The sequence below is a fragment of the Podarcis melisellensis genome (genome assembly GCF_964234715.1).
Source record: "Podarcis melisellensis genome assembly, chromosome: 2".
In the NCBI taxonomy this organism is placed as follows: Eukaryota; Metazoa; Chordata; class Lepidosauria; order Squamata; family Lacertidae; genus Podarcis; species Podarcis melisellensis.
In genome coordinates, this window is record NC_138529.1 from 69083100 (window position 1) to 69098010 (window position 14911).

The 14911-nt window shown below is 48.4% G+C and overlaps 1 protein-coding gene across 3 annotated transcripts in view; it reads right to left on the bottom strand.

The window, feature by feature from the left end:
- Positions 1–405: 405 nt before the first annotated feature.
- Positions 406–14911, bottom strand: part of MST1R (macrophage stimulating 1 receptor) — a 53345-nt gene continuing 38839 nt past the window's right edge. For 2 of the 3 annotated variants that reach the window (XM_081900235.1, XM_081900236.1), the window contains exons 11-21: positions 14392–14619; positions 13604–13750; positions 11569–11734; positions 10738–10830; positions 10093–10287; positions 9319–9399; positions 8055–8236; positions 4274–4383; positions 3375–3540; positions 2087–2223; positions 406–1078 (exon numbers count right to left, since the gene is read on the bottom strand). In XM_081900235.1, coding sequence (XP_081756361.1) covers positions 844–1078; positions 2087–2223; positions 3375–3540; positions 4274–4383; positions 8055–8236; positions 9319–9399; positions 10093–10287; positions 10738–10830; positions 11569–11734; positions 13604–13750; positions 14392–14619 — 1740 coding nt within the window. In that variant the 3' untranslated portion in view covers positions 406–843. The remainder of the gene's footprint in view (positions 1079–2086; positions 2224–3374; positions 3541–4273; positions 4384–8054; positions 8237–9318; positions 9400–10092; positions 10288–10737; positions 10831–11568; positions 11735–13603; positions 13751–14391; positions 14620–14911) is intronic. The other variant, XM_081900237.1, reaches the window with a different exon arrangement.

The window sequence follows — 14911 nt, forward strand, 5'->3', positions numbered from 1 at the left end:
CCCAGATTGAATCAGGGGAGTCCGTTTTGGAATCGGAATCAGATTACTCCCCCACTCCTAGCTTCCCAAGTCAGACAACAGGTAGCTCTGTGGGCTGACTCAGTAAAGGACCTTGGGGTGAAGAACTCATGGGAAGTGCAGCCACTTAGAGCTGTCAAAGACAAAGGACTCGCTGTTGGAGCAATACAATGTGATGCTAAGCAAGCTGGGAGGGCCAGGGGGCCAGCCTTGATCAATGTTGAAAAGAGGGCATTTTGGGTCACTGGGCCTGCTTCCCAATTCTGCCTGCAGCTCCACTGCATAATGGATGCCATCTTAGCAATACAGACCCTCTGACAGCACATGTGTATATGCATCACATGAGACAGAAAGGCCCGCTCTGAAAAACAGTCCTTGAAACAAACAGTAAACAACACTCAATTTATTCCTTTATATACAGATTCAGCCACAGGCTGAGACATTAAATTACTTTATAGCCCTTTCTAAAACAGGCCAGCATCCAAGGTCCCACATATTCTGGATGTTTCACTATTCTAAGAGGGGTAAGGGGACCTGCCCCCACCTCTTATGGAAGGGATGAGCTTATTTCTGCCTTTTCCTGAGCCCTTTAGCAAGGGGATCATATCGCAGAAGGTCTCCGGCCATGGTTTTCTTGAACCCACCAGGTGGGAGATGCTTGAAGGGAAGCTGCAGGACCACTGGAGAATCCAAGCTGTGGCAAGCCAAGGCTCAAATGGAGGACGAGTCAGGAAGCTTCCTGAGTCAGAGAAGTGAAAGGCTGGCAGTGTTTGCATAGTGTTAGGCTCAACTCAGGTGTGCTATCTGAGAATTGCCTCACATCAGTCAGTGCGCAGTAGCAGCCTCTTCCTCACTCAGCCCACTGGAGTCCAGATCATCCTCACAGCTGGTCAAAGGGGGGAAAGGCTGGTCTTGATCAAGGTTGACATAAGTGACATTCAGGTTGATATAATGCTCCCCCTTTAGACAGGCTAAAATATGCTGCACTTCCTGGATTACTGCAGAGAAAGTTGGTCGCTCCTCAGGACTTGGGGCCCAGCAATTCAGCATTACGGTGTACCTGTCAGATTAAGCACACATTACAGCAGGGGGAATGTGAGGCCAAGACCTCTAGCTTCAAAGCCTGAGGACAGTGTAGACTTGTGGTACTGCATAGCCATACACCATCTCCTGGGCACGTTCCAAGATAACAAACTGCCATGCATTCCCATTCCTCATTCTCCAGCAACCCCTGGCCCACAGGCAATGGTCCTTCTTGTTGGCTCATGTTCACTGGGATTTGTATAGAAAATGGGGACTCTGGAACATTTGGCAAATAGGCTGTGTACTGATGATATGCATGGCTGGGATGGGACTGCAAGGAAGGGATGGAGGCTCTCAGAGGGTCTATCAATCTGGATATTCATGGCAGCTCCAGGCACTATTGAATCTGACTTGAGAGAACAGGCTTTCTGGGCTTCACAAGCATCCCAAAGTCTGATGGACTTGGTAAGTTTCATCACAGTGCTATATTGTGTTGCAGTCAACACATGGCCTGTTTTAAGAGGAACTTCCAAAACGTTTGCCAGATGTTTGTCTCTAGCAAATCTCATCACATTGGGAATCTGGGTCATCTGAACAGTGTCAGGTCTCTGAACCTCATTGTTCACTGAGAAGCCCGTGCAAGGCTAGCAGTAAGGGCTGTACAGAAAAAAATGAATTTTAAAAGGCTGGTGCCAATTAAAAGAAAGGAGTAGTCTCTCTTCCAGCAAGCCTAACCTTTGCCCCCACACCATCTCAATTATAGCTTCTTCTTACCTTCCCCTCTGCCAGGGGAATATACTCTAGGTGTAGCACACACCCCAGTTTATTGGGGTACACATTTTTTAATCTGCATTGTTTTGCATAGAATTCTAGAACACTTCCCCCAAGTAAGACTGCCTCACATATTTCCATGTAGCCTGGTAGAGACCAGCTGGATGCCATCTCAGCCTTCCTGTCCCTCCACATGCTTCAAGGGCCTTGTTAACCCATCCTTCCCTAAGGCAGAGGTTTTGAACAGCCCTGCCCCAAGTTCATATATACTCACAGAGAATCTGGGCAGTATTCTGGCTGCGGCAACCTTCTTCCTCGCAACAAATAGCGGGTCATGTCATATGGGTCCACTTCAGGGTACGGAGAAGCCCCTCGCGTCATCAGCTCCCACATGAGGACCCCAAAGGACCACTGGGCAGAAGAGCAGAATGCACAGATGGAGAACACATATAGCAGAACGCACAGGCGGCAGTGCAGATCTGTGACCCCCAGAAGGGGCGTAAACAGCCTAGGAGGAGACCCAGGAGAGGTTCGCCTGGTTCCTCAGCATCCCCCATCTACCAAGCATCGCGTGTTTCCACAGTGTCGAGATGCAGCCTTTCATGCACAGGGGCACAAAGACATTGAAGAGAGGCCTGCCCTGGCTAGCTTGGACAGCCAAGGGGCCTGTTTTCTGACATGAGCTAACAATATGTACACATAATCCAGAGAGTCTTATGGGTTATGTCACTCAGTGATTAGTGAGAGTCTGGAAGTATCTCTGTGTCAGAGAGACAGTAAGTGTGAATGAATGTGTGTGCTTGTATATGGCTAGCTATGAATGTGCATGTGTGTGGATGTATATGAGTGCATCGGAGGGGGCTGGACCAGATGACCCTTGCGGTCCCATCCAACGCTATAATTCTGATTCTATGAGTGGCCGTTTATGTGGATGGCCAATCTACTTTCTGTACTGGCCCCACCCACTGCTGCCATGCAGCCCTCGGTAAGTTTACCATGAGGGATGGTGGCCCTTGGGATGAAAAAACTGTTCCCCATTCCTGTTGCAGCAATTATGCAGCTAGGACAGGAAACACTGTCAACATCAACTTCATTGGACTGGTCATGTTGTTTGGATGCCTGATTATCGTCTTCCAAAGCAACTACTCTGTTCCGAACTTAAAAATGGAAAGTGTAATGCTCTCTCAAGGCAAATCTTTAAAAATGTAGTATAAACACCGACAATTGGGAAACACTGGCCTGCGGTCGCTCCAATTGGAGAGCAACCTTTACCAAAGGCGTCATGGGCTTTGAAGACACTCAAACTCAGGACGCAAGGGAGAAACGCGCTAAGAGGAAGGAACGCTTGGCAAACCCTCATCATGATCAACTCCCACCCGAAAACCTATGTCCCCACTGTGAAAGGATGCGTGGATCCAGAATTGTCCTCCACAGTCACTTACGGACTCACTGCTAAGACCCTGTTCATGGAAGACAATCTTACTAGGCTATGAGTGATCGCCAAAGAAGACGACCCTGGTTCCCATGTCTACATAGCACCCACTGCCTTTGCTTGCACTTACTACATCAGACTTGGTGGTAAATTTTTGGGTCTGCAGGCTCTCAAGGGCCATCCACTTAACGGGCAGCTTTGCTCTGCGGTGTCGCCGGATGCTGTAATATTCCTTGTCGAAGACGTCTCTGGCCAGCCCAAAGTCTGCCACTTTTACTGTGAAGGTCTCATCTAGCCTGCAAAGCGCAGAGAGGAGAGGGGAAGGTTTAGAGCACACACTGCAGCCAAACGAATTACAGTCCCTCGGTCACCGAGGCACCATTAAGCGACTCAAGTCCCACTTCTGGACTTTTTGACATTTCAGCCCAGGCCTGAGAAATCAGCGCTTGCAGCCCTTTTCAAGACCTATGAGCGCTTAGCGGTTTCCCAAACAGCTTTTAGAAGGGCAAGAGAGAACAGCTTAGCCCTGCATGTAATGAGCAACCACCATACTGAATGGGTGCTCCTCCCAACCAAGGCGAAGCTGTCGCACAGTGAGAGAAGCTTGTGGGGCTTGTTCTACCTGCTAATACAAGGCTTTCACAAAAATAGTAGGTGCAAAGGTAAGGCAGCTGTAGGTAGGAAATGGCTATACTGACACCAGGGAGGGCCTATTTCTGTCAAAACACAGGGAATAAATCAGCTGACAGGGGAAGATGCCTGACAGACTCACCCAGGAAGCCTGAAGGCCCAGCCAGGTATTTGTTATTTATTACATTTATAAAGCTCAAGGTGGCACACGGAGTTCTCCTCCGTTCCATTTTATCCTCCCAACAACCCTGAGAGGGAGCTTAGGGATGAGGGAGAGAGTGTGACTGGCCCAGGACCACCAGTCAGTTTCATGGCCAAGTGACGATTTGAACCCTGGTCTCCCAGGCCCTAGTGCAGCACTTCAACCACTATGTTCTACCCACTCATTTCAATACTTACATACAGTTCCTAGCAGCAAGGTCTCTGTGCACAAACTTCTTCTGGGCCAAATATTCCATCCCTTGAGCCACTTGCAGCCCAAAGCCTATTAAATCCTTCACAGTCGGGTTCTGGGAAAGAGCAGGGAGGGAGAAGAAACTTAAAATGAGTTTTCCATCTGGCTCTAGAGTTTATGCCCCTCTCGAGGTCTGAACTGCTTGCTTGTAACTCCCTCAAGCCAGCACAGCTGAAGCTAATTTCAGGGCTACTTCACATGGGGGAAATTTGCTACTTGGATTTCACTTCTGGGTGGGAAATGGAGTGCGCCCTGCATGCGCACTGTCCTATGGGATGAGCGCATGAGCCGACAGACACTCGGCTGCAGGAATTTTCTGCCGGTAGAAAGTTATTCTCTTTTGGGAGCGCACGTGGCACAGACACTTACTTGACAAGGCCTGCGCAGGGTGCAAGCCATACGTGGAATTGATGTCGACGCACGAATACAGTCTTATGTGCAGCTTCCCTGCTTAAGACTTTATAATAATGTGTTATGTATGAGCATGCCTTTGTGGCCCCCTAGTGGGCAGAGGCTCTCATTGCCTCTCCCGTATCTCATTCAAAGTGTGTCCCAACCACTTTTTTTTTTAATCGCCCTTGTCCCATGAGCAACATTTCAGCAAAAATAGTGGGATAGAGTATCTGAACATAAGAGGTAAAGTAAAGGTAATGGTACTCCTCCTCTCTTTCTCTTTTTAAAAAGCCACATGTTATTTTAGGACTGGAGGAGAAGAAAGTAAATCTTGCAAAAAAATCATACCGCTGTAAAAGGTTTTGTCAGGGGCTCAGGAGCAGAGGCACAGGAAAGGGAGGAAACGGAGAGCAAGGGGGAGGAATCCGAAGGAAACGTAAGCGATGACAGTGGTCCGAGGTCTCTGAGTCTTTCCAGCAAATCGGAAGACTCACAGAAAGGGGCTCCCAGGGTCAGAGCAAGGGGGACACCCCAGGAAGAAGGGGCCAGAGGGGACTCAGAGAGCAGCAGCTGGAAATCGGGACCAGCTTCCCCACCAAAGAGCAGTAGGGGGGAGGAGTCCCAGGTATCGGGATCTGGCTGCTCACCGCCAGCGGGAGGAGATGAGTCAGGATTGACCACGCCTCCATCGGAAAGAGAGGAAACGGTCGAGAGGAAGGTTGGAAGATGGGCGCGCGCGCCAAGTTCAAATGTACAGGGGAGCGGCACAGTGGGTAGCCCGGATAGAGAGCCAGGTCCTAAAGCCCGCAGAAAGGAGGGACAGGAGTCAGGGGGGTCAGCGTCAGAAGAGTCCAGGAAGGAGGAGACACCGGGGGGCAGAAGGACCCAGAGGAGAAAGGAGCAACGGAAAAGGTGGAGTAAGGCTAGAGTCTTAAACTGGTGTACAGGGGGTGGAGACTCAGACAGGGCTTCGCCGATCTAGCGTCTAGACGTAGGGCTGCACGCTGCGGCTTGTAAATGGAAACTGAACCTCAATAAAGACTTTTGTACATTACTACCGGCTAGCGTTGGTCCTCTGTGAGCTGGGACCTGGAGGCAGCTCTGACAGGTTTAAAGCTGGCCATGGTTGTATTTGGTCAGCTAGCTAATGAAACAGGGCTGAGAAAGGGAAAGGAACATAGGAAGCCGAGTCGGACTATTGGTTCATCTCGCTCAGTATTGTCAACACTGACTTGCTGCACCTCTATAGGTGCTTGCTGCACCTCTATAGGATTTCAGGAAGGGGACATTCCTACCCCTACTGGGAGGTGCCAAGTTGAAGTGGACCTGGGACCTTTTGCATGTAAAGTATGCACTGCACCACTGAGTCACTGCCCTTCCCAAGGAGTTTTGTTCCTCATTGCTAATGACATTTCCCCTGAGTCCAATAAGCACACAAAGTACACATGCAACAACATGCCGTGCTGCGTTTACAATGGCAGCGAATGAGTAGCCTGAACAAGCGTCCCTTTTTTGAATGTACAACTGCTCTAAAAGTGCGCCGCACCTCAAATGGCAGTCTGTTCGAGGTGAGGTCTGTGGACGGTGCACTGCAATCGTTTGAAAAGCGCTTTTGTGAGAAAAGCTTTACTCCCTCCCCCCATCCCCCAAGGCCTTGCTACTGACAAGTTGCTGGAAGGAAGCAAAGGCTTGGCTTAGATTCCCATAAAGATTCAATTCTCTGTATGTAATCATTGGATACAAGATGACATTGCTGTGGGGCCTGTTTTGAAACTCTTTAAGACAGACACAGCAGGTGCTGCCAGAGGTCACTGCTCAAACTACAGACTTAGGCAAGATGACAATGGTCTGAAGGGCTTCTGTTTCCCTGTCTTAAATCTGTCATGAGAATGTGCGATGCATGTCAAATCTTGCTTTGTAAACGAGGCTACATGGCACATATTGTGTACGTAGATAAAATGTTTCTATGTAGAAACAATACGAAATCTGTGGGGAAATGATCCCATGTATAGTAAAGGTAAAGGGATCCCTGACCATTAGGTCCAGTCGTGACCGACTCTTGGGTTGCGGCGTTCATCTCGCTTGATTGGCCGAGGGAGCCAGCATACAGCTTCCGGGTCATGTGGCCAGCAAGACTAAGCCGCTTCTGGCGAACCAGAGCAGCGCATGGAAACGCCGTTTACCTTCCCACTGGAGCAGTACCTATTTAGCTACTTGCACTTTGATGTCCTTTCGAACTGCTAGGTTGGCAAGAGCAGGGACCAAGCAAGGGGAGCTCACCCCGTCGCGGGGATTCGAACCGCTGACCTTCTGATCGGCAAGTCCTAGGCTCTGTGGTTTAACTCACAGTGCCACTCGCGTCCCGATCCCATGTATACACATAGCAAAAATACACGTGCTGAGCTGTCACACACCAGACAGTGTACACAAAGTTTTAATGCTATTTCCTATGTAGAAATGCTACACCCTTAGGTGGCCACAAACAATAATGGTAATTGTACCACTTATTTGATTGTTGCAAGCAGTAATGATGAAGATGACAGTGGCTACGGAGGTGGTAGGGAAACTGAAGCCTGCTTACTACCCCGGCTCTGTTTTTCTCCCCAAAGTGAAAGGGAAGATGGTGTTGCTGCAGCTCTCAGCAGAGAGTAGCTAGTTCTGCACTGGCCAGGGTGGGAGGGAGACACGATTGTGCTCTGCGTCTCTGGCAGTAGCAGCAGCAGGTACATCAGCCACCAGCTCACGTTCCTACTGCTCAAGAAGGCTCCGAGTCAGCAAAAAGCAAAGAAACACACAACCTCTGCTCCTTGGATGCTGAGGTCCCGCCTGCAAGAGCAGAAGCTACTGCAAAAATAAGGTGGTTCATACACAGAGAAGGCTCCGGCAGAAACCTGACGAGAATGCTTGAGCTAACAAATTCTGCTGCGCTGCAGGATGGATTTCTCTCCCTGCCGCACCTGGGGGAGGGGGGGGCCAAACCCTCAATTGACTCATTGTTCATTCCTTGGTGGTGAACACCTAACTGGGGGTTCAAAGACTGCAGTGATTGAACAGGAAGACATCCTGCAACAGGGATGTAGAGGGTTCACAAGGCCAAAGCAAAAGCTGACCAGAGTTGAAAAGGAGAGGAAGGAAGGGTCTGATACAGCACTGTCTCAGTACCCCCTTTCCTTAAATGCCCCACTTCACTAGGTGGGTGTGAACCACCCTCAACCCAACGGTAGCTTCAGGATCAGGAAGTCAGCATATTGGCATTGAGATGCTCATCTCCCAGAGCAAGCCCTCCAAGGGCTGACTCGCTGGCGTAAACCCAAAGTGGGAAGCAGTACACACCCTCTCCTCCGAACGGATAAAGTGTCGCAGGTCTCCATGCTTCATGTATGGCAGTACCACCCGGGGAAGCCCCTCCCGAGGGAGGGCAATCCCAATGAGAGAGAGGACGTGTGGGTGGTGAAAGCTCTTCATCAGAATCCCCTCTTTCAAGAACTCTTCCACCTCCTCCAAGTCCGTGATTCCTGGGGGAGAAAAGGAAGCAGGCTGTGAAAAGGCACCGGAGCAGCACATCCACACAAGGAACTGCAAAACTCTTGGTAAATGGGTCACTGGAGTGCAGGAGGTGCGCACAAAAGCAACACAAGATCCATTATGGATGGCACAGGTAGCTTGTTTGGACTTGGGACAGGACATGGCAGCAGGTTAAACCTACAACACTGCAGGTAATAAGGGAGGGATGCCTAGCTGGAGTAAGAACTGCGCAGGGCTAGGTCAATGTGGCACATGGGTCCCTCTGCTTCCCAAGGCCCCAGGGGATGCTGTTGATAAGGAGGATTCTTCTGAGACTACACTCAGAAGGCCGACAAGGCCTTGAAGGCGATTGGCTGAACTGGAAGCCTTTGGTGTGTCTCATTGGAGATGATGAACAAACAGCAGAAGTTGGTTTCAAAAGCATCCCTCCCTCTCCCCCCAACCCGGTCCAGGACTGTTTCCTGAAGTGTGTCAAAGAGCTTCCTTGGGGAAGCTTTAACAGCATGTCCTCCCATCCCCAACCTCTCTTCACAGCTATATCCACCTACTCTTGAATGGAATGACATTGCAAAGGGACATCAAGACTTTGCCGCAGAAAATGGCACTTAAGCTAATGGTGTCTCCTTGTACCATGTCACTGAGCAAGCCGAAGGAGAGTGCAAAGTAGGGCAAGTCTCCCTAGAATCCAGATTACGGTGCCATTTTAGGAAGGAATTATCCAAGGGCCTTCCTTCGATGATTGAATTGCCAAGTCTTCCCCTACAGAACTGAATCTATGCTAGATATAGTCCAGTCGAAGTAGCATGATGCCCCTTTTCTCAGGGGAGGGGGTGGAAGAGCCCATTCACTTTTATTTGTTAAGCAAGCAGAACACTCTTAGAAACTGTCCATTCCAATGCTGGAAGAGGGACATAGAGCATGTCCTTCAAATTTAAATAACAGCAACAATGGGGCATGACCGGGTGAGCAGCTGGTGAGGAGGGAGAGGGAACAGACCCCTCATCCCTTGGCTTCCTTTTGCAGGACAGTTAAGTGCAGTTGCCATTGCTGTGAGGAAGGAGGGATTACTCACGGTTCAGAGATTTAACAGCACAGTGTATATGTCTATGGTCCGAATCTATGTACGTTCCATGATAAACACTCCCAAAGTGACCTGGACAGGAAAAAGAACAAAAAGACCTACTAGACACACAGCCCAGCATGCAAACCAGGTACTCTCAGCCCAATCCATTCCTTGAGTTTTTGCATCAGCCTCTTGCAGTTAGAAGGCTGCACGCATGAGTGCAGCATAACATGAGAGTGCTGCATAGGCTGTTTCTGTGCTGGAGGCAGGCACAGAATCTAACAGAAAACACTGTGACGACTTGCCACATTTACCAGGCTTACATGGGTGTGTGTCCGTGTTATGGCTTTTAGTTTGAAACACTTAAGCCTGAACAAGAATCCAATGGGTTGTATCCAACAAAGTTGTCCAATTAGTGCAAGGACTTCTGCCTGCGCAATGGGACTCCCTCTGCCAGTACCCCCTCATATATTCTCCAGAGGGTTAGGAGAACTGATAGGGGTTGTGGAGAAAGCAGAGGGAGAGGAAGTCCTGTTGCAAAGGCAGAAATCATTCTGCTAGTAGGACAACTTCATGGGGTGCTACCCTAGGTAACCCTAAAGTCTGTGCTTTCAAGATGGTAACTAGAAATGCCTAACAGAGAAAAGCACCTAAAAATGCATCTAGCATGGCCGTGTGGGTGGGTGGGTAGGTAAGGGTACTCTTCAAACACAGTTTGAAGAAACTGCAACAAAGCTTTGCACACTATGCGTGATTGATACAGGCAACCTTAACAGCACTTACCTTTGCCAATGATCTGGTCCTGTTGCATAACCAGCTGCTCTTCGGGGATTAGAACGTCCTTCACCTCTTCTAAGAGTTGCGGCCGAAAATTTTTAATGGAGTAAGAAGGTACTCGCATGAAGGGCATGGCAGAACCGTCACTGCTTCCTGTGTAAGAGGCGCTTCCAAGACTCACTCTAGAAGTACGGGGCTCTGCTAGAGCAGTGCCATCAAGACAACAGAGGAGAGGAGACTGGCGTTAGATAGGTGCTAGCGAAATGGTAATAATTGTTCATTTTGCATCTCCTGCCACGGGGTCACTACTGGATTCCTGGCAAGACGGTGTCCCCACATGTCAATGGAATGCCACATGTTCCTCCCAAACAAAACGACCAAAGGAACTGGGGCATGGAAAGGGATAGGTGTTTGAGAACAGTCCTTTTTGATTATAGGACCATTTAGAGTGAACTGTGGAGATGGTGATGGGAATCCTGGTATCAACTTGGGACATGATTGCTAGTGCAAAGCCAAATATACCATACGACTAAGCCTGCTGGCCAAGGCAATCCCACAATAGGAATGCACTAGACCAGACCACTTATATGACCCTATCCCAGCTGCTCCAAAGCACTAGGAGCTGTTAAGAGTCTCTTTATGCATCCTTACCAGCAGTATCTGTGTAATTAGGGTTGGAGGGGAGGAGAGGGATGCTCGTCATGCCCCTGTTGAGGCTTGAGAGTCTTTCCAAGTTTTCAGTTCCTGCAGAAACAAAAAGGAACACTCAGTTCTCTTTCCTAGTTTGTACGCCCAGCCTCTCCCTGCCATGCCTAACCCTGCCCATCTTGCCAGTCCAGTTACCAAGCCAGATTTGATATATGCCAATACTCTGACTGGAGGAGACCTCACAGATAGATGCAATAATAATAATAATAATAATAATAATAATAATAATAATAATAATAATAATAATAATAATAATTTATTATTTATACCCCGCCCATCTGGCTGAGTTTCCCCAGCCACTCTGGGCGGCTCCCAATCAGTGTTAAAAACAGTACAGCATTACATATTAAAAACTTCCCTAAACAGGGCTGCCTTAAGATGTCTTCTGAATGTCAGATAATTCTTTATCTCTTTGACATCTGATGGGAGGGCGTTCCACAGGGCGGGCGCCACTACCGAGAAGGCCCTCTGTCTGGTTCCCTGTAGCCTCACTTCTCGCAATGAGGGAACCGCCAGAAGGCCTTCGGCACTGGATCTCAGTGTCCGGGCTGAACGATGGGGGTGGAGACGCTCCTTCAGGTATACAGGACCGAGGCCGTTTAGGGCTTTAAAGGTCAGCACCAACACTTTGAATCGTGCTCGGAAACGTACTGGGAGCCAATGCAGATGGAAACCAGCACAATGATTAAAACATTGGAGAAATGCAGTTGAATGAATACCTTTAATGAAAGCTCTGATCTGATCAGAAAGCTTTGTGAGAAGCTTGCAGTTTACCTGACTTCTTCTTCTTCTTCTTCCGCTGCATGAATTTCATCACGAAAAATGCCAAGAAGCAGAGGAATAGGATGGCTACAACGGTCCCCAATGTAACAGCAACAGGAGATAAGGAGGATTTCACAACCACAAAGCCAAGGTCTGTGCAGTTTCCATTCACACAAATCTAAAAGGAGGAAAGGACATGATGGAAGCAGATTATCAGCCATGCCAGAGCAATGCCGTTCAATGGGCAGGAAGGAGCCAGCAAAGCTTTAACGTACTGAACTATCACACATTAGTAAACTTGTATAACAAATTGCCAGCTGGACAGAAAGGGAGCAATTCAAATATCCTAGGTTGTTTAGAACCCTGGAGGGCCGCTGTATACATTGCACTATTAGTCCCAAAGCTCGTGGTCAGTCAAGGTTTGTATTCCATGGAAGGGCATAGTTGGCGAGACTCCATGTGTGCTGTGGTGGCATTTTGGAAGGGGGCTATTGGAGTCCATCTGTTTGGTCTGTTTCCTGCCCAGAAAGGGGATGGTGATAGCGGTAGGAGGAATCACAGGGCAGGAAGAAAAGAGATCATGGGAAGGGAGCAGTGCAGGGCTTCATCTTTGCACAGGATTCCTTAAGTCTAGACTCAAGTGCAAAGAAGGCATCTCTGCTAAGGTTGTGATGCTCTTGTAGGAGGAGAAGGAGAACCATGAAATGTCCTGGAGGGAGGGTAGCAGGATGGCAGCAGGACACATGGTGCAGAGCTGTGTCTTTTATTCCCTTGAGGAGAAAAGCAGCAAAGGTGTGTGTCAGGGAGTGATACACTGAGGATGAAAAACAGCTAGTAAGGAAAAGGATAAACATCTCCTCCCCTTTGTCCTTCTCTCAACCTGAAGGAACCCAAGAGGGGCAGGAAGCAATCAGAGAGTCACATATACAGTGTAATTTCTCTCACTGAATCTATAGATGTGACAGACACACATACCCACCCCCTCTTCAGTAGTTAAGACCACAAGTAGCCGACTCCTTCTTTAGGTAGGATTTGGCATGCTCTGTACACAAATAAGCTTTAAAACATACACACAAGAAATTCTAAACTCTGGAATGGCCAGACAAAAAGAGAGAGAGAACGCACATGCATTCCATAGTTGGCCTGTAGCAATGCCTCTGAGAACAGAGAGTGCCCCCACACACACACCAGCAGAGAATGACCCAGGGAAAGTATTTAGAGTCATACTGGGTGTGCCCTTGAAAATCAGTGCCATCTAGAATGTGGGCAGTGATGCAAGCATGGGCACCAGAACCAATTTTCTCACCATGTGCTGTTCAGTGCAGGAACTCCAAGGCAGTAGAACTGATTATCCACCTCTTTCTCACCCCCACTCCTGAGAGACTTGCAGATACACAGATGGATTTTTAAAATTTATTTAAACCATTAAGAGTCCCTGGTGAATTCCAGACACGGAAAAACCCTTTCCTAATGAAAAATGAGTCTAAGGAGTAGTGCCAAGGGGAGCCAGAAATTTCCCAATGTTCTGCTGTAAAAATGTATCTGCGGCTTGTTTGGTTTGGAGATGCCAGGTATTTCTTTAAAGACTTTCTTGAAAGGTCAGAATTAAGTCTGCTCTGAGCTCACAAGTTGCTACAAAGGCCAGATGTTATAGATGACGTGGGATGACACATCCACAGGATGCGGCCCAGATCAGTTTTCCTGGGAGCCATGTCATGCTTAGCTGCTGCCTTCGCTACTTCTCAAACATGCGTTATTAAATAGCCTATATGTTTTAAATGGAGAGAGAAGCAGAAGTAAAGGGGCAAAAGCTTGTCAGAATGAGAATGCATGGAGCTACTGCCCCACGTTTGTTCAGTTCCATTTCCTCTGCAGCCAGTAGTGGAAAAACCAAATGAGTGACTGAACGGTATCAGAGGAAAAAGCAGCCAGAACGGACAAGATGGGAGGAGGCCAAGCTGCAAAAAGGAGAATGGGCCAGAGGAGGCAGAGAGAGAAGCATGTCATGGCATCAGTGCTGGTTGCGGAGAACTGTTGCAAGCTTCACCTGTGCTGGCAAACGATGCAGAGGGGAGTTCAGGTCCCCGGGGATTCGGCAGGTCACCTCGTTTTTCAACACAGTGGGGTGGCATTCTTTGCCAGCCACTGTCATAGAGATCGCCATGCAGCCTGCCACAGCATCCAGTCCTCTATGCTGTACAAACAAATAAAGACATATACGTTAACCCATTTCGGGAAAAGATCTTCCTCATTGGGGCTCTTGGCTTTGTTGCCCCATGTTTCCCAGACTCCCATGTAACCCTGCTCTGAATCCACAAGCACTTTTGCCTATCCAGAAGAAACTGTTCTGATGACGCTTTAGCATCCCTACCCTCATCCCAATCCCTTCCCATTCACATCTAGTACAGGGGGAACTATAAACAGCAGCACCACCCTTGCCATTTTATTTAATGGGACCCCCTTCGCTATATACAACTTGATTTCTTGGTGCCAATTCATATGCTGCTAAATGGCTCTGTGAGTTAATTTCAACCTATGGAAGTGGTGTACACATATGAACACTGCAACGTCAGAGAAACTTCAAAGCAGCCAACAATGGAGCAGCTTCTTTGTGCAGAGAATTACACATTCCCAGAAAACCCCACTTGCAGACACTGCTGCTATGTCCTCCGTGGCTGTGGTCCTATTCATGTTTACTCAGAAGTACAACCCTTTTCCCAGGTGTTGGGAGGGTGTTGCCTAGGGTTGCAGCCTAGGTTTTTCTGATGCCACATTGCTCAGGTGAGCACAGCAATATTGTTCACACATATTGTTGCCCGACTGACAATTACATACATGGATCTCAATCTCATCCTCTCCTGGATTGATTGTGTACAATTGGTCTTGCTGCTCAAAGGGGTAAATCACTGGCTTGGGGTAGTAGCGGATGCGAAACGTCTGGTGCCTCAGAGCTCCATCCATCAAGATCTTCAGGTTCCCATGAGTGCTTGCTGCCTTGTTTTCCAATGGGTAGCGAGGACTCTGGCACAGGAGGCTCGTAGCAGACCTTTCCCCCTTACAATCCTGAAGACACCAAGAGAACAGTTTAACTTCATTTGACTTAGTTATATCTATCTGATCACTGCTGGAAAACTGGATTCTGTTCAAGGGCACACCTTACTGTAAATTAAATAGGAAGGGCAGTGTGAAATTCAGGGGTTGAAGAATATGCCTTACCATGAAAGACAAACTACATAAATTCCAGAGTTTAATTATGCATTCTGTGCAGCTGTATTTAATTTGCCTGCTCTGTACCTATTAATGATCAATTTTGTTGCTTCCTTGACACTGTTATTTTACCATGCTGAATCGATGA